Here is a 22,299-nt window from a genome sequence, read left to right on the forward strand (position 1 = left end):
CTTCCTTCCTCTTGCCCACTTCCAGGGTCAGTTTTTCCTACCTGGGTGCATTTGTAAGACTTTCGCTGCCTGTCTCCCTGAACTAGCTCCATCAGATACACCAGTCGTCTGCCAGTTCTCAGCACTAAGGCTAACACATCCACACTCCTGTACCTACACTGTAACAGTGGAGATAAGAGATGCGTGTTCCCAGCTGGGACTGGGCCAGGCCATTCATCTTCAGGACTGAGTGCCAGGCTTTCCGACTCCAGCTCAAGAGCCCCTGCCTGGCAAAGTCTGTTCTCCATCACAGCCAACCTCAGCCAGTGCCACCACGCAGCTGAGTTTGCAGGCTTCCCAGGGCTGGCCCTGCTCAGGCAGGTTCCAGTTAAGCCTTCCACAGGATTCAGCCCCTACCCAATCAGCTGGCCAATTTTAGACTTGCTCCTCTAGAAGAACGAACTGACGATTACATTCTTACAGAATAAACCTGCTGATCTACTGGCTGTCCCCTGCCTCCTCCACATACACACATGAACACACACACATCACAGAGGGGGCGCCCCTTCTCTCGTCATTGTTTTCCTATAGGAAACTTGTGATGGTGTGGCCTCTCTGTCCGTTATTCGGCCAGCCCATAGCTCGGGTGGGGTCTTAATGAACAGCATCCGTTTCCAACTCTCATCAAGGGGTCTGTCCTGGACCACAAAAAGGGTCAGAATAATGAGCATGATGCCCCGTAAGTCAGTCACCCACGGTGATTCCAACCCTCACTGAAAAGTCAGCTGTAATGTTAGTCCATGAGTCACCCTCGGGTTGCACTCAGCACTTCAAAGAAACTAAAGGGAACGTTGAGAAAATGAGTTAAATTTTTGGTCTGTGACATTTCCCTGCAAATGATCCGACAGAGCTATCAGTCTTAGATACACCTTGATTCTTGGCTGTAGTATTAACACTGACTTGGAGGAACCCTTGCCAGCTTCCTGATAACAGAGAGAGCATCACTGAAAATACAGGCTCCCCAGAACCAGGCATCATGACTGCTATTCCAGTCCACCCCAATGCCTCTCACACGCTTTATGCTGCTACACCTGGGAAGGGAGGGTGGGCCAGATTCTTCCCATTTGGTTAAGGGGCTTGCCTAAAATAGCAAAGGCTTGGCTAGGTTCCCATGACACCATACTGGCTCTGCCTTGACCACCACCAAGAACAAGTCCTTGGGTCAAAGGAAAACAGGGCTGAGACAAGTCTCGACTGAAGGCTCACTCATAACCATTTCCCCACAGGACTGTGGGTGCCACTCAATAAGGTTAACCCTTTACTAACTTAGCAGAGCTCTTGAATCACAAAGTCAATATGGAAACAAGCCATCACAAGGTAGCATAAAAACTGATCTTATGCTCGGCACACATCCTCGCCCCAGGGGTGCTACTCGGAGGCAGGAGATCCTCAGCAACACCGTCTGTCACGTGCTAATTCAGACTGCCCTTCCTCCAGATCAGCACAGGCAGTGAGACGTGGCCATGTGGGGTATAACCCTCAGTCTGAACTTAGCTGGACGGAATGGGTTGGGATTGGGGAGGGGCCTTTAAGGGAGAGCAGGGTTCAAGGTAGGGACAGTAGTTTACACAAGGGGCTCTCCAACCAGGCAGATCATAAAAAGGCCCCAGGATCCTTTTCCTTTAGGGGCATTTGGGACCATTTCCCCACAGCAGCAGTTCTCAAAGGGTGCTCCAGGGACCCTGGGGCTCCCCGGGACACCTTCAGGAGTCCGTGAGGTCACTGCAACCTGTAGAACACTGCTGGGACATTCGCTGCCTTGTGCTCGCTCGCTCACTTGCTGGCTCGCTCTCTGAGAGACCACAGTGGGCTCCTCCAAGGCTACCCGATGTGTGATGATGTCATCACTTTGGTATCTTGATGTTTGCACACTCCATTTAAAAAATTTCTCACTTTCGATTTCTAATGCAGTAAATACTGATACGCCAGGGGGGCTCCTTAACTTGTAAGAGCATAAAAGGGTCCTGAGACCACAGAGTTGGAGAACTGCTGACAACCTGTCCCTAGGCAGACAGTGACATCTTTTCCTCAGGTGACAGGTCCTCCAGCCCATCTGGGATTCCTATTATTTTATCAACCTTCCTCCACTCTGGGAAGAAATGTCCTTTCCGGGCTTCTCTGAGCTGGTCTTTGACACTCCTTGACAGAGTGACCTCACTGTGCCTCGGAATGGCACGCCCTCCTACTACCCCAAACTGCCACCTCTCTCTTGTCTACTGTGTGCCACGGAGGACCGACTCACACAGGTACCTACCCTACCTTGGAAGCATTAGTAAGTGGTAGCAAGCTCCTTCCCATGGATAACTGAATCCTGGCACTTTGGGCTAACGAGGGATACCAGGTCGGTGTTACTCAGTAACATGCTACAATAATCAAGACCTTTTGTTACTGTATAATGGAACTTGCTGTATCTCCTTTTCAGTACTTTTATCTTTTCAAGGACTTTTGAAAACAGTAATTACTATTCTCAGAGGGAGGATATCTACTTTTCAGAAAGAATATAGAATCCGGTACCCAAAAATCCTGTGGGTTTAATTTTTAATTGGGCTACACCATAGCATAAGCTACTGAAGAAGAGCTTGATGCTCAACTCACATCTGCTTCCCACAGTGGGCACTGGCCTGTGTCATGTCTCCCACCCAGGGGCATTAGAGTTTAGCACCATGGTTTGTGGTGTTGGGTACCAAGTTTGCTGAGTGAGTCTATGATGATTCTTGGCTAATAAACTTGGGTTGTCTCCTACAAGTTTCCTACATTTAAAACTGTACTCTTCCACCAGGATTTCAGGAGAACGGACAGAGGTGTCTATAGTTTGACTGTAAACCAAGTTTAAGGGAAGTCTTGTTTCCCTTGGGCGCCGAGGCCGGAAGTGGTCCCCGTGGTTTCCAACTGTCTTTCACCAACTGGCCTTGGCTGCAAACCTCAGCCAGTGCCACTACATGGCAAACACAGCCAGGCCCACGTGGGGGCAAGACTCTCCTGTTTCATTTGAATCATTTTCTAAGTCCCATCTAGAAAGTTACCACTTAGCAGTTCTTAATTATTTGGAAGGACTGTGGAGAAACACTGGCCACATAAATTGCTTGGGGCTACTCTGCATATGAAGACTTAGATCGAGAAGACGGCTGGTCACACGGGCCCCTGGAGACGGGGCAGCACAGACAGCAGGGCATACTGTCTGTGCTTTAGTGTTTAATAAATGTCACATTGGGGTAGAGCAGAGACAAACAGGGATCATTTGTCTGGTGGTGGACTGGCTCCTCGACTGTGTCCACAGGCTGACCAGCTTCCTTTTCAGGGATAATGCACCAGCTTCTTAATAACTGGTGCCTCCCAGGCACTACCCAAAGAAAAAGTGGAACTTCAGACCGGAAGGGTCCTGAAGGCCCCTGCTACACCAGGCATTAGTCCTTCACTTGCGGAATTGTGAGAGCATCTGGAGAAGGGCTGGGATGCTGGCAGGAGCTGGGGAGACTCATAGCTATTAACTGGCAGGTAGAGACTCAGCATCCTCCCAAAGGGTCCAGCCATACCAGAGTTTCTTGGCCAGCTTTCAACCCTATCCCCATACCACCAACCATGGTGATGTGTGAAGAAGCCAAACCTGGCCTCCGGCCTCACGGACTCTGCTGTGAGAACCCATAAAACCCACTGTGAGCTCCTAGACTCACTGTAGACTGCACACGTGGGAGCGGAATCGGGGGCTCAGCCCAGTTCCATAGTGAGGCCAGGAAGTCCACTTGAGTCCAGGCAGATCCACTTGGTATCAGGAGCCACTCGGGCCAAAGGGTAAAGGTCACAGCACACGAGATGTCACAGGAACAGACTTCAAGGCTGGGAGGGAGCCCGTCGGTCCTGCGTAAGAAGGACCTGCAGGACACCGCTTCTAACTGGTGACATGGCTCCCCACTCAGCCCGGTCCTAGATGAGCACAGCCAGGAGCAGGGCTTCCCCACATTCCACTGGCTCCCTCCACCTCATTTTCCATGCCCCTCGCTCACACGCAGCCACCACTCTGCAGAGACCAGGGCAGCAAAAGGGGCTGAGGACCCTTCTTTTCTCTATTAACTTCAGAAACATTAAGTTTTTGCATTAGGGTTACTTTTGAATGTTAGCTTTAAAACTCAGATTGGCTTCGTTCGGTATCTTGGGCTGAGCATCAGGATGTACAGACTCCTCAACCAGTGCTTGGCATTGGCCGAGAGTTCCAGCGGGAAGGCCCTCCTGAAGCAACTTCTGGGACAAAAACCTCCTGTTCACAAGACGTGAAAACCCAACCTGTACAGTACCTCTGTTTACATCTTTATGCATTTCCAGATATCTTAAACAGGGGAGAATTCACCTTCTCATTGGATCGCTACAGTACAGAACAGAAAAGATATAAAAGAAAAGCAGGAATTTCTTAAAGTTCTGGTAGTAAACAGGCATATGATATTATTATTGTTGTAGTCTTAATAATAAGCAATTATACGTTCAAAGTGCTTTACAATCACTTAGCTATTCCTCACAACAGCCCTGTGAGGTAGGTCGACATTATTATCCCCATTTTACAGATGGGGAAACTGAGGCACAGAGAGGTTAAGTGTCTTGCCCAAGGTCACGCAGCAACCAAACACTGGAGCTGGAACTAGAACCCAGGTTCCCTGACTCCCAGTGTCCTTGAAACTAGACCATACTGCTTCCAAAGAGGCACCCCCGGCCTGGCTTTGAGTACGGATTAAAGACGGACAATGTTGGATGAAGTTTGGGTGTGGTGGTGCTTCCCGTGGACACGTTAGGATGGAACCTGAGGTGCTGCCTAGGTTGGTTTTGGCATGCGGGTGTGTGTTAGTGTAAATGGGTGAGTCTGAGCTTCCTGTCCTGCCCGAGCTCCCTGCATCTGCACTGGGTCACTGCAGAGAGTGGAGCCGGATGGTCGGGAGGTCGGGAGGTCGGGACTGCCTGCCACATAAAAGGAACTGTCAGCTCAGCACCCAGGGGCCTGCCAGTCTTTGGGAGTCCAGGCAAACTAGGGATGCAGGACTTTGGAACCAAGTCAGCTGCCCACCTTGGGCAGGTCTGCTTAATCTTTTTATTAATTTTTTTTACTGGCCAACATCAGGAAGTTGTGTTCATTTCATTTCTCTGTGGGGCGGCTGCCCCCCTCCTTTTCTCTCTCTCTCTCTTTCCCTTTCTCTGAGTCTCTGCTCAGAAGGGAAACCGATTAAGCCTTGCACGTTCCCTTTCATGAAAAAGAGCCACCGTGAGCAGTGTCCGCGACAGAAGGCCATGGCTCCGCTGACGAGCCAGGGCCCCGCTTCCACCTTCTGGAGGACTGCTTTGCTCGGAAGGGGTCTCCCCAGGGCCTCGGGTTTGCTTTTTCCTGCATTTCTCCTGAAATGCTGTTTCAGTAGAAATAAGCCCACTTGAGACTTTTCCCTTTCAAGGCCTTAGCCACAAACGCCTTCCGACTAACGAGCTTGGTGCTGTAGCTCAGGCAGAAAATTCTAAAGCATCCGTTCAAGCATCTGAAACAAATGAATCAGCCGGTGAAATCTCATCTGTTAGCATCTGTTCTCCTCTTAGACTAAAAAAGAAAGGAAAACAAAAAGCCTTTTCATGGCTTTCGATGGAATCATGCTTTAAAAATACAAACAAAAAAAAATCTTTGCTACTTTTTAGACTGTGGTGATTTAGAAAACAGGTGTCTGGTACTCTACAGATGAAATGCCTGCTGAAGATTCCCTTGTCCTTCCTGTTTATGCACAAGCCTCCCTCAGGCCTTACAGAGGCACCTCAGGAAAGAAGCATCGCTGGCTTCCCTTATACCACCCACTCTTCCACTTGACCACCTGTGAGTAGGCTTGACCAGCCTGTGTCTGTCAGCTTGGGGTACACACTTTAACACTCTAAAACCTAACAACCAAACTCTTTGCAAGCTGGAAATAATGGTCTCTTCCTTAAGCCCCACAGGTTAAAACACAAAACTATCCCTCTGAAGTCCTCCTGTCATTAAGATGGGCAGACAGTCTCCTCAGATTCCACCAGACTGTCTTTTGCATAAAGGGAATCCTTGAATGTTGAAAGAAAAGGAAATGAACAAAACTTTTCCCACTTTGGGATCTTTTTTTTTCCCCCTTTTCCATGAGATGCTGGAAAAATGTGTGTCTGTCTGTTGCACAGGAGCCCTCCCCTGGAAGGTGTGACGGGGTCTCACTGGTTGCTGGGAGGGGACACACTTTGTACGGCTGCAGACCTGTTGTTCCTTTGTTTACTTGCTCCTCATGGACACTTGCAGGTCGCTCGGATGCAGCAACAATGGATGGAGAGCAAATGCTGAGTCAAACTAAAGTGAATATGGCATGGAGGGGATGGGTGAGAAAAAAAAGGCCTGGTGCAGCTTCTCTCCGATTCCCTCTGGAGAGGTGCTGGAGAGAAGGCTGGCGTTAATGTCGAGAATGGATGACAGATGGAAATTGCACACTCATTCAGACCACGGAGGCCAGAGGACACAGGGTGCCGAGCTCCGCCCGCACATGGATGCAGGAGCTCCTCGAGCCACTCCCCTTCATGGCGCGGGGACACTGCAGTTGGTCTGAACACAGGGAGACCAGGTGGAGCCCACAGGGTTGAAAGCCCCAGCGCATCTGTGTGTCCTTGAACACCATTTTCACGGGGCGCAGTGCCCGGTTCCAATGCTTTTCAGACAGACGGCACCCTACGCAGCACAAGCACACCCATGCCTATGTCTTGACTTCTGCGCTCACACCGTACTGCCCACACTCCACTTGCCATTAGCAGTCGGTCAGCCACGTGGCACCCTTGGCACAGCGAGAAGCAACTCAGCCCACTTCTCAATTAGCCACGCCCACTTTCAGGTGCTTCCCTGAGGACCTATGTACTTGTCCTAGTGACACTGCGGGTACAGTTCTCCCATCGCCGCTCAGCCCCATTTCCCTAACTGCTACATCATCACGTAATATTTCATCATGCCAGAAGGAAGAGCCTCCTCGCGCTAATTAAAAGTAGAGTGACAAATCATATTTAAAGCCATTTCTAGAGCCGAGGGAGCCAAAAATGTAATTAGAATTATCCTTCAAGGAGACAAACTTTTTTTTTTATTTTTAATGTTTGCTTCAAAGTCAAATGCATTTTCAGAATTTATCTGTCAAGGTTATTAACACAACTTAATTCCGCAGGCTGTGCATGCAACATACATCAGAGCCACAGCCTCGGCCCCCGGTGGAGCCATGTGAGATGTTTTTATATTACCACCTAACCAGAAATATGTGAATTTCACTTGAATTTATGCAAGAGGAAATAAAATTCTTTCTAGAAACAACAAAGTGGAAAATGGGTAGGAGAAAAAGAACCACTTCAGCATTACTGTAACACAATGTAACAAAGTCTTTCAACCCATGACTTAAAAATGTAGCATTCAAACCTTCAACTTAAACACTCAGTGAAGCCGGTTCATATGATGTGGTAATTACTTAGCCACGTGGTGTTTTTCAGGTTTAAAATATCAAAAGTCTATAAGCAGACATATCCAGTCACCAGAGCGAGCACTGAGGCCATCTAGTCAGGAAGTCTTGGGAATTCAGAAAAGGTGTAACTCTGTATCAAGGTGGTCATCACCTGTGTCTTCCTCAGAAAACAGAAGGCTCTCATAACACAGGGCTAACTTGATTATCGTGGATTATAACACAGACACCCATGAAAGAGTGGGTTTCCTCTCCAGAAAAGTCATCAACTTCCACCAACCCCACCAGCTAGAATCTGAGAACAAGCAAACAGTTCCTAGAAGCCGAGAGTACCACGCCCTCGGACACCCACCAGCCTAGTCCTCCAGGCCCGAGGCTTCTTTCAGAAAGAGGCGCCAGAAACACGTTCCTCACCCTCTCTCTCTGCACCCAACTTGGCCACACTGCCCTCAAGATGTGTGGGCCAGAGACCTTTCAAATTTACAAACACCTTCGAGTTTGCTTTGTCTGTCTATGGCTACTTGAGAACTGTGATCAGAAGGGCTGTCATTTTGCAAACTGAATCGGCCAGAGGGGCAAAGCTTTGCTTACAAATCCACAGCCTGAGACAGCAATGAGCTACTGACTGGGCCTGTGGTTCCCTGAGCTACCTTTAGGAGGTGGGATCAGAGAAAGAAAGATCAGAAATTATCTGCAGTTGGATTCGGCTTACTCCCCTCACCCTGCGGCTGTCTGGGGAGAACAGAGGCTTCACCATGAATCAGCAGGTCACTGTCACACAGGGCACCTACTGACCCAACACAGGCGTCTGCACCCTACATGCCTTCATTCACTGTCATCATCTTTCACATTCACATTCTTTCTCTTGGCGAGATCACAGACAAGCCTTCACTTTGACAGTGACCATGACTTTGAACACTAAACAATCAATACGGGGCATTTTCCCCCAGAAAAAAAGTGTAGGACTATTTTACATTGACCCTTACCAATATCTATAAGGCCTAATTTAACACATGTGGTGATAACAGGTACATAAAAGTAATTTAATAAATTCATTAAAAGTAAATAAATTAAAAAGGAAACCTCCTTTATCCTATTCATGATGGACTAGCAGCACTGTGGGTGGCAGAGATGACAGGGTTTCGTTTGGAGAGTTGTTTCTGACAGTTTGCCAACCTCTGTGGTTCCCCTTTCTCAGATCCTAGCATCTTTCTCTCCTGCCCTCTGCACCCTGCTGTCTCCATCACCAGCACTCACAGAGCCCCTCCCTGGCCCCTCTGTACAGCTCTCCACCGTGACTCCTCCCCCTGCTCCCACCGCAGAGCTCCGGGCTCACCCAGGACTCGACATTCTCATGCAGCACTCCGGTCGGAACCAGGGGTTCCCGAAGGCCACGTCCACACCCTGGGAACCCGGGGAGGGGGTGGACTGGCTGGGGGGTGGGGAGGAGAGGCTGGCCTGGGTGTGAGAGCGCAGCATTTGCACAGCAAGCCTCCGGGAGGGCCACCGGGAGGCAACAGAGAGAGACGGACACACCACAGGCTCGCACATACACATACACATGCACACACAAACACACACACACGCACACGCACACGCACACCGGGAGGTGATAGATGTCACTGAAATGGACCAAAAACCAACAAGCAGTGGGGTAAGAAACAAACAGAAACAAAACAAAGCACTTGCGTTCAGATGGAAAGCTGTTCAGTGGGCAGCTAGGGCCCGGGCCCGGGGCTGGGGGAAGGTGGGGGCCTGTTCTGAGGGCTCTGCCTTGGGGGAAGCGTGGAGGAGACAGGTGCCGGGGCGCCCTCGCTCCCCTCCCCCAGGGCTGTGCCAGCACCGCCACTGTGCTGGGGGTCCTGTCCCACAGGCCGCAGCGGCTGGCAGAGAAAGCAAGGAGAGGGAGGCACTTACCTCGTGGCCCAGAAATGGCTAGTCCACATTTTGGGGAGTGTGCAGTATCTCAGTTTAAACAAAATCCTTGTGGTACTGCTCAACCATGAACTGTCAGCTCTCTAGTATTTCAAATAAGCTTGTAAAATCGTTAGTGAAAAGAGAAAACAACAAAACAACCATTCACCTGCAGGGCGATTGTGGTGTTCTTCGCAGGGTATTTTCCCACCAGTCCTTGTTCTTTCCGTTTCTTGAATTTCCTAAAGTAGTCCTGTATCAGGAAAGTGGCATAGAACTTCCCCACGGTTACCTCATCATCTAAACGGAGAGACCAGACAGAGCTCTCCCGAATCAGCACGTTTGCACCAAGGCCTACACGCTGGCTGCTGGCTGGGGCAGGGGTGGGGGCGCGCAGGAGGCGCCGAGCTCTCGGCTGACTACACAGGAGGGAGACTAGATCTAGCAAAAAGCAAGGTCTGGCAAAGCAGTTAAGGCTTAAAGTTAGAGTCAGTTAAATAAACTGATACTCGACATCGCAGAAAATAATGTTCGTCATGAATTTAATAGAGCAGCGTATTAGTAATACTACCAAGTGCTGTCTTGGTTATTTACTTAAAATAAAAGTTACAAAACAGAAAAGTCTTTACAGGCCGTATTTTCACTCCCGTGCACAGGGATTCGCATGTGTAATTACCATGAACACCGAGGGCAATTAACCATCTAAATCCCTGTGCCTGGAGATAAAGATAGAGACCTCAGAAAGGTGACAGACAAGCTTGGAAGAAGAGGAAGGTTCAGTAAAGTGACTGCAAACCCAGATTTTCACGTGCCCCTTGACTCTCTGCCAATAGCCTCCATATGCCATTTCTTGGTCCGCAATTCAGAACCGCTTGCTGTTTTGTGCTGTGACAGCGCCAACTAACCTCATGGTTGAGCTGACTTATTTCTGTTTTATTCAGAAACAACCAACATGGATCGCTGAAAACTGGAACTCTGCTGAGCATTTTACGGGTGATGCATGAGGCAGAATAGAGGCTCCGGCTGTCTGATGATAAACCACCTTGGCAGTGCGTGTGCCCCAGGGGTCTCCGCAAGCCTCACTCTCCCAGGGGTGCTCACCGCCAGATCTGCTGTGCACCAAGGCCTCCTGGGTGGAAAGTTGAGGTGCACCCCACAGGGAGCCACGGACCACCGACCATGCCTTGCAGAGGCTGGGAGGTACAATGGCTGCTGGCCCCCAGGCTTTAGTGCAGCTAACCTTTTGGCCAGGCTGCCCTTGTAAGAGTTACATATGATCGGGGCAAGGGGTTCAACCTCTGTGGGCTTGTGCTCTTTGTATGTAAAGTGGCCTGCCTTTCAGAGGAGCTGTGAGGCTCACAGGAGTCAAGGTGTGTGAAGCGCTCAGCCCCCTGCCGGGGTAGTCCCCAGCCGTGGCAGGGGGAGGGGGCAGGGGGGCTGGATGGCCGTGAGCCATAGCACCATTATTTTACAGCCCACCGACAGTGGCATCTATTTTAATGGATCATGGAGCACCACAGGTTGGGGGACACGGAGGCCCACTGTGCTCCCTAATGCACCCTGGGTGGGATTCATTTAGTGTCTATGTAGGAGGTATCTCTGTCTGGACACACCCAGGCCATTCTGGGCCACCTCTCCAAACTGAGTAGGTCAAGGGCTACTCAGTGCTCCCGTGAGGGAAGATGCGTGGACTGCTCTGGCTATGCGAGTGTGCCGCATTCCTTCCCAGCCCACACTGGGCAAGTCCTGGAGTGGCGTAGGGGCCACCAAAGTGAGCCGGAGGCTTTGCAGAACATGTGCAACCAGGGCCCCTGACCAGTCTCAGGCTGGCCCAAGGATGCACTCACGGGGCAAGGAGGCAAGTGAAGAAAGACCATCCAGGTCTTGACATTTCAACCCAATTCGCTCTCAAGTTGCTCCCCGTTTGGCCCAGTTCCAGCTACCCCTACTCTCAGGCATCCACGAGTGCCAGGCCCTGTATCAGGGGAGTTCCACACGGGTCGCGTGGCCTCTTCAGCTACAACTCTGAGACGGTGGATCTGCTCACCCCTGAGACAGGTGAGAGAGACAAAGGACGGGCCCCAGGCCAGTGGAGGTAGGACATGAGCGCCAAGCCTGGGCTCTCCTCCTCCCCTGCACACCTCCCTGAGGGATGGCCTGGCTTCTGCCACACGGGCCACCTTCTTCTTTGGGGCTGCCTCTCCCAGAAGACACGTCTCTCTGTCTCTGCTGGGCTGCAGTCAGGGGGACTGACTACAGGCTGCGAAGGGGGTCCTGGGGATCCACCTGCCTCGCCACAGCTGGCCTCTGCAGCCCAGGGTTTCCAGGCTTCTCTGGGGGCTTCCAGAAAAACACCACTCTACCTACAGAAGGCCCTTCATTCCATACTGGGATGCTCCCAGTACACGCCGGCCTACCCTTATCTCCCTTCATCCTGGACTGGTCTACCCTGCGGAGGTCAAGGGGCTCCAGCAGGAAGGCCTGGCTCTCCGTGGCCCAGAGCTAGGGTGGCAGTGTGCTCAGAGCGAAGGGCGGACCGTGTTTCTCCTGGAGGGGCAAGTCCAGAGCGGAGACAGCCGCCCAGGCGTCTGCAGGGCAAAATGCAAGGACCACTTGGTCTGCTCCACTGAGATGCTGAGCTAACTGAGCCTGAGGCCAGGAAAAATCCTCAAAAACAGAAGATGTAAAAGCTATAGCAGGACAGAAAAGGATGGAAGAGAAGGCATGAATGCAGGGAGGCTGCCTGGGCTCGGGACAGAAAGGGAAGGGGTGTCGGCTCCGAGTGCTCTTCAGGGCACGGAGCCAAAGATCCAGGTCAAGGACAAAGGCCCAAAGGCAGGGAGAACCTCTGGGAGGAGGGGGGACTTCTAAAGAAATGGGGAGGACCCACACGATGGCATGGCACGATTGAAGAAGAGTGGAATGAAAGTCCAAGGTGAGCAACAAGACACCTCAGCCTTATGATGAAGATAGCAGACAGGCCGTCCCCACAGCCAGACTCCTGCAGAAGGAAAGTTCCCAGATGGTAACCCAGGGGTCAGTCCTGAGTGTCCCCTCACTATGAAGCTCATAACAGCCTAGGGGCGCCTCACATCACACCTAAGCCAGCAGCACCTCCTAAGATGAGCACCTACTCCACCACCAGGTCTGGAAGGGGCTCCCCGACCACCTCACATTGCCTGGGTGCCAAGACAGCTCCCCGGTCTGGTCTGCTGCTCTCTAATGAGGGGACAGCATGGGGACACGGAGCCCCTCACCCTTGGGGAGCTACCCACTTGCTGGCTCAGGGGGCTGTACTAACATTCTTATTTCCTAAGCATGCCATGATGTGGGAAAGGCTGGAAACCACTGGCCAGCTGGAATGTGAAAGTCAAAAACAAAAAGACAGAAATTAAAACACTGCTCGGCAACTCATTCAGGGTCTGCTCACTAAAGCCAGAAACACTCTGCCTTCTGAACTTCTTCAGTGGCAACAGCCATGATCTGAGGTCCAGTCTCATCAGCATGACCCTAGGCACGTACACAAACCAGGGCACAGAACTTCTGGAGCATTCCATCTCCTCTAAGGCCCCATTCCCTTCTTCTCGGTTTTATAATGCCACCTGACACCATTCTGAAATAGATGAACACATCATCCTAAACCTCAATCCATTTTAAGAAATAGTGAAAAAAAAAGCCAGGCCCATCTCTGGGCCAAGAAAGCAGAAGAATATGTAGCCTCTATGAGAAGTCTATTAGACCTAGAAGTTGATCAGTTCTTCAAAGGAAGGGAGCTTAGATGGTGAGCCAAATTGTGGACCTTTTTTCTGGTCGAATAGAAAGAAAAGAAGTTTCACGGTACCGTGAATGATGCTGTCCAGGGGTCTAGCCAGGATGGGCCTGCGTGTGAGTGAGACCAGTGCGTAACGCAGGTGGCACGGCAAGAGCAACGTGAGGGCAGCGGGCGGAGCAGGGCTCTGGCCACGTGGGGAAGGTTTACGTAGACAGACAGCCCACTATTCTGAAGCATGCATCGTGTTTTGAGAAACATTGTAGGGGAATACAGTTGGCAAGAGATAACTCTGATTCCATGCCACCACCCTAAAACAGAATTGCTTCAGAATATTCTGAAAGACTGAGAGTTGAAAGGAATGGAGGCTGCAGAAAAACCTCAAGCACATTGTTACAATTTTACAAAACCAATATATCTAAGCCATGCGAGCACTTGGGTGTGCAGCTATAAAGAAAAGAATGAAACCAAAGAGTCGTTTTAAATGTGCAGTATCAGTTCTTCTGTGGACGGCCAGGGTTCTCTGGGTGGCAGTTTGGGGCTTTTGTTCTTTTTTTTGTTGGGGGGGGCACTTTTTTGCTTCCCCGTTATCATTTCCTGGTGGGTCATGTCCCCAATTTTGAGCGGGAGGCCATGCGAGCTGTGGGCAGTTCCCTGCAGCGACAAAAACTCATACCGCTTCTTGCTTTATGCCGAGGAGCAGAGCTGGCCATCACACTGCTCTCTCTGCCCCCAAAAGGGAGAGGTTGTCAGCTTCTCAGGGGGAGAGGCCTTGGCCACCATCCTGGCCTGGGGTTCCAGAGGCGGCAGCCAGCCCTGAGCCAGACCAACTTGAAAGCTGCAGGGGCAGTGACACTATAAAGGTTTGGTTGGTTACAAAATACGCCAACTGCTTAGCATGTGCCCGGGGCTGGGGGTGATGGAATGCTGTGCGGTGACCTGAGTGGACTGATCCTGCACCTTTAAAACGTGAAAGTGAAACAGTAAAAAACAAAACAAAACAAAAGAAAAACACCTCAGCTTCTAAGTCCATGTGCACTTAAACAAAAGTGGAAAAACAGTGTATAAATTATATATATACACCCATTATATACATATATATACATATATATATATAAAAGTCTGAAAAAGTTTAGTGAGTTATTTCATGATAAGTAACAAAAGGAAATAAGCACACCTGTTAGTCCTATCCCTACTCTAAATTCTAATTAAGGGGACATTTTTGGTCATTAGGGTAGTAAACTCAGTCTTGATAAGAACATTTGGGAAATACCATTTTCTGACAGCTATCCATCTTTCCTGAGAAGCTTTCAACAATATATTAAAGGATAAATGGAGACTGGTTTTAAACATTTCACTTTGGACCAAAAAACATAGGTTTTTTTTGGTTTGAGGCAGCAAGCCTGTTCTCTAACATTAATTCCTCTACCAACAGGAGAACCCCCGCTCCAGCCATCTTGGTTCCCTTCCCGCTGACACCCCCCCTTCAGCACGGTCTTCATATTACCCCTAAATAATCCCACCGAGGGGCTGAGGGGCCTGCGAGGGCTGTTGCCTCCGTGACCTAGCTGACACGTGAGCAGTCTGCAGTCTGGGCTGGCTGGAGACACTGTCACTGAAACCAACGTGCTGGCCAAGAACTACTTAGGAAATAGATTACACTGACCACCAGCTGGAGGGACGACCTGGTCAAGTAGTTTCATGCTGGTTTTCTTCCAGATTTTCTTTATCACAGCTCGGAGTTCTTCATTAGCTTGTTCCAGGTTCCCTGGATTCAAAACACGAGAGGAGAAAACAGGCCTTGCTTCTTCTACCCAGCACTCCCTCTGCTCCGACCATGGCTGCCTTCCTCCCAGCCCAACCCGGCTGGTGCAGGGCCCTCGGGTGGGCCACCCCTCCCGCAGGCTCCCCCCAGGCAGGGTCATTCTCATTTCCTATAGCAGCAGAGAGAGACGCTCACTCCACTGTGGGGACAACCATGTTTTACTCTAGAATCCCAAGCCCACGCCTGGAATTCCTGTTCCGTTCCTGCTATTCCCTGTCTAGAAGGCCAAATCCTGCCTCCAGCCCTGAAGACCCAGACTAAATTTCACCCAAACAAGACTTTCAGTTCCTGCTGTGTGTGCTCCTCTGCAGCACCCACACAATCCTGGCCTTTTATCAAAAGGGCCGAGGTTCTTTCCCTCCACTAACATGTCAGTACAGAAGAGTGTCCTGCCCTTGGCGTCCCTCACTGATGCCGGCCAGGGCCCAGGGCACAGGAGCACCCTGCAAGGAGCACGTTAGGTGCAGGGACTGGCTTTGCTGGACAGTCACCCTGAGCTCAGGAAAACAGCTGTCCACTGGCTCCACAGTGTCCCTTCTGGCCTCTCTCCTCCCTCACAGTCTCCGCCTCTTCCCCTCCTGGTCACTTCTGCCTCCCATTCCACCTCCAAAACAGCCACCGAGCCAGCCCCAATGGCCATGCCGCAGGGCTTATCCAGGAGGGTCTCACATAGCCCAAAAGGCCACTCTGCTTTGCGCCAGCTGAAAAGACGCTGGTCTGAACAGTATTTCCCACATGCCCACTATGTGCCAGCATTGCAGAGGGGACTCTGCAGACATCAGCTCATCTTGTCCCCAGGACTCCCCTGGCATAGGTGTGTTTATTTCCTTTCCACAGGGAAACAAACTGCAGGTCAGAACAGCCAGATCCCTCTATGAAGGTCACACAGGTCATAAGTGGAGTGAACGTGTGTGCCCTGATCTCCCACCTATTTCTCCCGCTCTGTAGTAAGCAGTGGCAATGAGCACCTCCAAACTTTCTGGGACCAGTGAAGGATACAGGAAGGAAAGAAGGTGGGAGGGGGGTGGGCACAGCTGCATCCGCCAGCACAACCGTTCTCACTGCACTCGCCACCCTCTTCCCAGGACCTCCTTGGACAAGAAAAGGCCCAGAAAGGAGAACACAGGCGGGAGGGGGCATCTCCCCCCAGTTCTACCACCTGACCTGCTCCCAGGGAATGCTCACCTTCAGTCTTGATTTTAAGAGCTGTTCGAACCAAAGCAAATAGGGTTGCATTAAACATGACTGTCCCATCACTGTTGAGTGGCATGTTCATGGCAACTAGTCTCTGCAAACAGAAAGAAAAGTTTCTAACTAAAACGTGAATGATTGACGACAGCCATACCCCTTTTCTACGTTTATTCTGTTTCTCCCTCATCTCTTTTGTAGTCGACCCTCAATTTAATTCCACAGCCATGGGAGGAGCGCCTGCCAGCTGGAGGGCTCTCACAAGACAAAGATCAAAGATTTAGTCATGAAACACAAATGCTGGCCCTTAGATGGGGTATTTTGTTCTTCTGTTTTTAACTTCAACTGTTCAACCATCTCACTGTTTCTGCATTCTTCTCCCCTTCTCATTAACCAGCTCTCCTTGCTGGTCAGGACTCTCTTCTGGGCACATCCTTCAGGCTGCCGCGAGGGTAAAATGTTGTACCAGGCACAGCGAGACAGGTGCAGGGCACGGACTCATGTTCTCACGCAATGTCGTTCATTACTGTTCCTAACGCGGGGAGCTTCCTTTGAGGACCGTGCCCTCGTGAGAGCCTCACGGAGTCACGTGGTTCCTCCAAGTGTTTGGCCTTTCAGGGCAGCACCCCCACTTCTCCTCCCGCTCTCCTGTTCCCTGCAACACCGGCACTGAGAGGCGGGCAGGAGCGGGTGACAAACACCCTCTCTGGGCCCCAGGAACCTCACCTGTAAAAACAGATGACATGCCCACACCAAAGGGGCCGTGCAAAGATGAAAGATCAGGGACACAGCTTTCAGCCTAGCACCTGCAACAAGCTAAGTGCTAAATGATGGTAATTATAATTGTAAATAGTTTCACATTCCATATTTTTGGCTGACAGGGTGTACCTCCAAACAAAGCAAGAAGAAAAGGGGTTTTTTTTTCTTCTTTATTAAATGGACTGGAAGTGTGTGTTTGCATGATGCATCCCACCTAAATTCCCAGTCCTATTACCAACCAAATGTCTCCAAACCCAGCACAGGCAGCCGGGATGCCTAGTCACCTTTCCTGACAAGTTCCTGAGTCAACAAAATGGACCACTTTGTGCCTTGAGGACACTTAGATCCTCATGTAAAAGGGTCTGGAAATACAAACACAAGATGACAGCTACAAGTGGGAATTCATTATTCTTAGAAAGCAGAAAAGAGGCTGGTGCTGGGAAATTTATGAAAAAGAAAGTCAACTGCCATCCCCGAGTCCAGGCTGAGGAGAATCAGAGACATGGCAAGGACCCCAAGGACTTGCGATGGGACCCCGGGGACTTCGGGGCAGGGAACAGTGAGTCTGGCCTAGAAAATTTCTTTGAATGCCCGAAATCCATAGTCGACTCTACTTGGTTACCTGTCTAGAACAGGCCCAGAGACCCTGGAATGCAGACTGGCTGGATTGCTATGGGGGTCAAGTTTCAACAGACAAAACTTGCGATCTTTTTCTTTTTTAAAAGGGGAATCCTTTTCTGTTGAAATCATGGCTGGGGCTCACAGAGAGCCCGGTCTGACGTGAGAGCTATAGAAATGGAGTGGGTGGGAGGTCTGGATCCATCCGTGGCAGCCCCCCGCCCGCAGCTCCCCAGGAGGGGAGCTCCAGCAGCAGAGGGCACCGCAGGGCGCCCACCAGCACCCGGGCTGGAAATGCCCAGGGGCCGAGTCTCCTCCATCGTACTTCCCAAGTGGAGCTTTGAGCCACCCCATCCTCACTGTCCCCGCATCCGCTGCCCTCACTCTGGCTCTCACCACTTCATACTTAGACAACTGCAACAGCCCTCCTGGGTGTCCTGCTGCGCCCAGCATACTTCACTGCCAGAGCCGCCCCCATAACGTGGAGGTGCACTCGCGCCTCTTCCCTGGAATCAGCGTGGAAGGCTCCTCACAGCTACGCTGAGTTTGTGCCTGTGGCCGTCTGCCACTTCCTCTTCTGTCCTAGCCACACTGTGCCTCCCCGTTTGCCAACGCGACATCCATTTTCCTGCCTCCGTGTCTGGGTTCTCTGTGCTTCCTTTCTGCGATGCCCTTCCCAGGCCGACAGCCCCCCACCTCTCTCCTTCGAGACCTCATGCAAATGCCACCTCCCCCTCCATTCACACAGTGACAAATTACATAATCCCCTTCCCATTCTCATGGTTGGCTGACAGGGTGTCCTCAGAGTCAAACTTCTGGGAGCTCCCCAAGGACAGGAACCACACATTATTCACCTCTGCATCCCCAGTGCCTGACAGGTTTGAAGGAATGTCACTTAGTGTTTTTTAATGAACCACGAAGTCACAGCAAGAGAGGCAGTCACCCACACAGGACACTTACCTTACAGGCTACTCTGTGTGGGCACAATTTCCCAAACCCCAGGGGAGGCTGGATGCGGCGGAGCAGGGTGACCACGTCCAGGTGCTTGATCCTTCCCCTGGAGACAAAGTCCAGCGTGAGGTCCAGGGCAGCACTGCTGGCCTGAGCTTCCAGCCCATCCCGCCTTCCACAGAAACCACAGCCAACGTGCCTGAAACAGCCCACACCAGCCACACAGAACCCTTTCCAACCTACTTTGCCTCAGGGTCATATTCTGACCATATTCTTTTGAATTCGTCTAAGTGGTGAGGTCCCAGAATAGACCAGTCCCGGGTCAGGTAATCAAAGTTATCCATGATGACAGCCACAAACAGGTTGATGATCTATAAAAGCAAATGAGAGAGAGGGAGCTTCAGCTGTAGGGGGATGAAGTGGGCCAGACCCGGAAGTGCTTCCTCACTACGGGGACAAAAACACTTGAACCCACTTCTCCAAAGAGGCTGTAAAAACTTTCCTTCTAAAGAATATTTGAGGAAACGGAGGCTTCTAGCTTACCGAGATGGCTTGGGTTCTAGTCCCAGGGGAGGGTGAGGGGATGAGTTATCTGGACTTCTGAAGCACACTACAGTTTTATAATTTCACTGCTACCAAATAATTCACACTCTTAAGTCACTGCTACGTGCATTGGCTTTGAAAGTTTATACAGAAATCAGCAGCCCTAAAACGCCAGGGCCGTGACTGCCCCAAGCCTGTGACTGAGCATCAAAGCCCTGCTGACAATGAAGGGGCTTCGCATTCAGTGATTAAGCAAAAGCCTCTGCCAAGGCTGCCAGCTGGAGGGCGGGGCACTGCGTGGCAGCACAGAACACCCGCAGCGACAGCACTGGCCTGAATTCCAAACACCACACCAACACCTGCTCACTCAGAGGGGGAGCCCTTCCGACCACGCACCAGAAACGCGCAGAGCATGTAAAAACTGATGAAATACACGATGGCGAAGTTGCTCCCGCAGGAGTACTCCTCCCCGGGGTTGTAGTCCGACTCGGGGTCACAGAGCTTCCCCGGGAGGCAGGCCAGCATGATCTCCTGCCAGGCCTCACCTGTCGCACACCTTTTTCAAAGGAAGCAAAGAAAGGGCTGTTAGTGGGGGAAGAATTAGTGAAAATATGAAATTCCTACTTAGTTCAAGTGCAATTTATCTCAGTAAGTGGAGGCCCTGCTATAACTTCCTTTGATTTATATCAGTCAATACAAGCACATCAGTTCTTTTTATAAAAGGTGATGTCTATTTGTGTGCCTTTTCTTCAAACCCTTATGTTAAAGTTGCTATGGATTATTAATTATCTTTTACTGACTTAACATCTGACAACTTGATTAGACCCCATTCAATTCTGTTGAGAGCTAAGGAGGAGAAGCTGCCTAACTTGTAAATGACTTGCTATCCAGTCACCAAAGACATTACCAAATATTTCTATGATTTCTATAAAGTGCTTTCTTTTTGAGGCACCCTTGTTTACACAGTTAATTAACTGGGGTTAAAAACAATCCCATAACATGTCAAATTCCACATTTTAGGGTGTCCCCTATGGCTGTGTAAAAGGCCTCTCTGTTCCTGCAAAATGTCCGTGTTCCTGGTTGTGTTTCAGTGCACGCTCCCCTGGGTAAGCTTATCTCCTTCAACTTCCCCGGTGGCCTTAGTGGGCCCACTAACTCCCAAAAGGATACACCTCAAGCCCCCCACAATCTGAACAACCACAGCGGTTTCAACAAGCCAGCAACATTCTGTGCCTGAGACGCCAGTGTCTCTGTTTAAAAATGCAAAACAAACGAATACAAAAAGCTGCCATGATCCACTGGGCACGGGCACATGGCTTCCACAACACGTGTGCTCTGTCCGGAGCCCGAAGCTGCAGAGAGACACGGCCCGTGCAGGAGCCAGTCACCTGAAGAGCAGCAGCACCGCCTGGGGAAAGGTCTGGAAATTGTTGTTCCTGTTGATCTGGTTGTTATCTCTCATGGCAACTTTCCCAAACATCTGGGTGGAGAAATTATTAGGGAAAAAAGAATACATTTTGTCATAAAAAAAATCCCCCATATGTGAATTTAGAACTAACTTAAGTTCGAGTCACACCAACAGGGCTTTCCCAGGGTGCTTGGTACTTCATTTACTCACAAAGAAGTGCCAGGCACTGCGCTAACCACTGAGAACGAGGTGATGTTGGGCACGTTCTCCCCTCGTGGAGCTCCCTTCTCTGGGTGAGAGCTGGGATGGTCCAGCTGGACAGGGGAGCACAGAGAGGCTCACATATCAGAGGCTGGGGGCTGGGTCAGGGAGGCTCCAGGTGAATAAGATGAAGGCCCAGAAAAACTGGGGCTACGCAGGTGCTCCAGGGAATGAAGAGAATGAGTATGCACAGACAGGCAACAGTGAGGCTTGTGCCAGGCCAGTGAGCCACAGAAAGGAGGGTAGGCTTTACCTCCAGGGTAAGGGGAAATTAGGAAACACTTGTGGGACTTAGAGAAGCAGACTGAAGTGCCACTGGTGGTACATGCAGTGCAGTTTGCAGATCTCTGAGACAGCTCTGGGCTTGTATGAGAGCATCCTGCATAAAGGACCTTTCGGGACACATGGCATCACATGCTGCTTAATGACAGGGGCTCGAGCATGTTGATTCTTGGTTCACAACTCCTGGTGGGATTCCTAGCAACTTGTGAATCCTTCTATGCCTTAAGAATAAAATAAAGAAGCACAACCCCTTCTCTGCCTCTGGAATCACCCCATCTCTTTACCCTCACATCCCTCCCCCGTCTGAAAGAGGGCACCTATTCCAACCAGCAGAGAACATGGCACAGAGGCCACCCAGGGTGGCCCAGCCCCACAAGCTGCCCTCCACCTCCCTCTCCTCCTGGAGGTTCTGGCCACTGCAGCCACTCCGTGTTAGGGCTCAGCTGTTATTGAAGCTCCAGTCCTGCTCCCCACCCCAGGAGGGGCTGGCAAGTATCTGATGCCCCCCAGCCAGGGTCACAGAACGACCTGGTTTCATGCTTCTTTGGGTGCTACTGAGGCAAGATAATGTTCCCAGTTCAGGCTCCCCACAGCATCAGGAACCAGTTTGTTTCAATTTTTCAAAGTATAAACTACTTGTATAACCAAGTATCTTCTTAGTAACATTGGTGCAGAAAATGGGACAATTACAGCCTCTTTTAGTACAGCATTTCCCATTGCTAAAATCAACTATAGATTTTCTCAATCAGTTGATTCTCCTGAGACTCATGTTAGGGGTGAGGAGTGCCACCAAACCCAGCTTTCCTTGGCTTATTCCAGCCCCTCCGCGCTCTGTGAGCCCGGCTCTCTGTGGCACCGGCTCCCTTCTCTGGAGCCATGTCTTTCTCATCTCCACTCCTCTTAGGCAGCTGAGGCAATGGCTGCAAATGCATGACCACATTTTTCCATTCCCTCTGGCCAAGGTGCATCATGCCATAGGCCTGGGTTTCCCCAGGACCCCAGTGGAGCTGGAGCTTACCTGCATGCCGATGACTGCGTAGATGAAGAACAACATGGCTATGAGGAGGGCCACATACGGGAGCGCCTGGAAGAGAGGAAGCGCTCGGCTCAGCACCGCCCTCTCACCCGTCACTGCCTGGGCACAGACCGAAGAGCCACGCAAGGCCACGTGCTTTTCTTTTCCACATTATATTGAAAGAACGTCCACAGAGAGGAAGGACCTTTCACACCCGAGCCCAGCACGAGGGTTTCGGTCCTGAGCACCACAACCACACGCACA

At 50.8% G+C, this 22,299-nt stretch overlaps 1 protein-coding gene across 11 annotated transcripts in view; it reads right to left on the reverse strand.

Moving 5' to 3' along the window:
• CACNA1D (calcium voltage-gated channel subunit alpha1 D) overlaps window positions 1–22,299 on the reverse strand; it is a 313,594-nt gene that overhangs the window by 15,644 nt on the left and 275,651 nt on the right. For all 11 annotated transcript variants that reach the window (XM_053669278.1, XM_053669277.1, XM_053669276.1 and 8 more), the window contains 8 exons: window positions 22,039–22,104; window positions 20,458–20,549; window positions 19,466–19,625; window positions 18,770–18,897; window positions 18,536–18,632; window positions 16,196–16,298; window positions 14,852–14,953; window positions 9,586–9,716 (listed from right to left, as the gene is read on the reverse strand). In XM_053669278.1, coding sequence (XP_053525253.1) covers window positions 9,586–9,716; window positions 14,852–14,953; window positions 16,196–16,298; window positions 18,536–18,632; window positions 18,770–18,897; window positions 19,466–19,625; window positions 20,458–20,549; window positions 22,039–22,104 — 879 coding nt within the window. The remainder of the gene's footprint in view (window positions 1–9,585; window positions 9,717–14,851; window positions 14,954–16,195; window positions 16,299–18,535; window positions 18,633–18,769; window positions 18,898–19,465; window positions 19,626–20,457; window positions 20,550–22,038; window positions 22,105–22,299) is intronic.

This window comes from Artibeus jamaicensis, unplaced genomic scaffold (assembly GCF_021234435.1).
Source record: "Artibeus jamaicensis isolate MK-2021 breed Jamaican fruit bat unplaced genomic scaffold, CSHL_Jam_final contig_519, whole genome shotgun sequence".
NCBI lineage: Eukaryota > Metazoa > Chordata > Mammalia > Chiroptera > Phyllostomidae > Artibeus > Artibeus jamaicensis.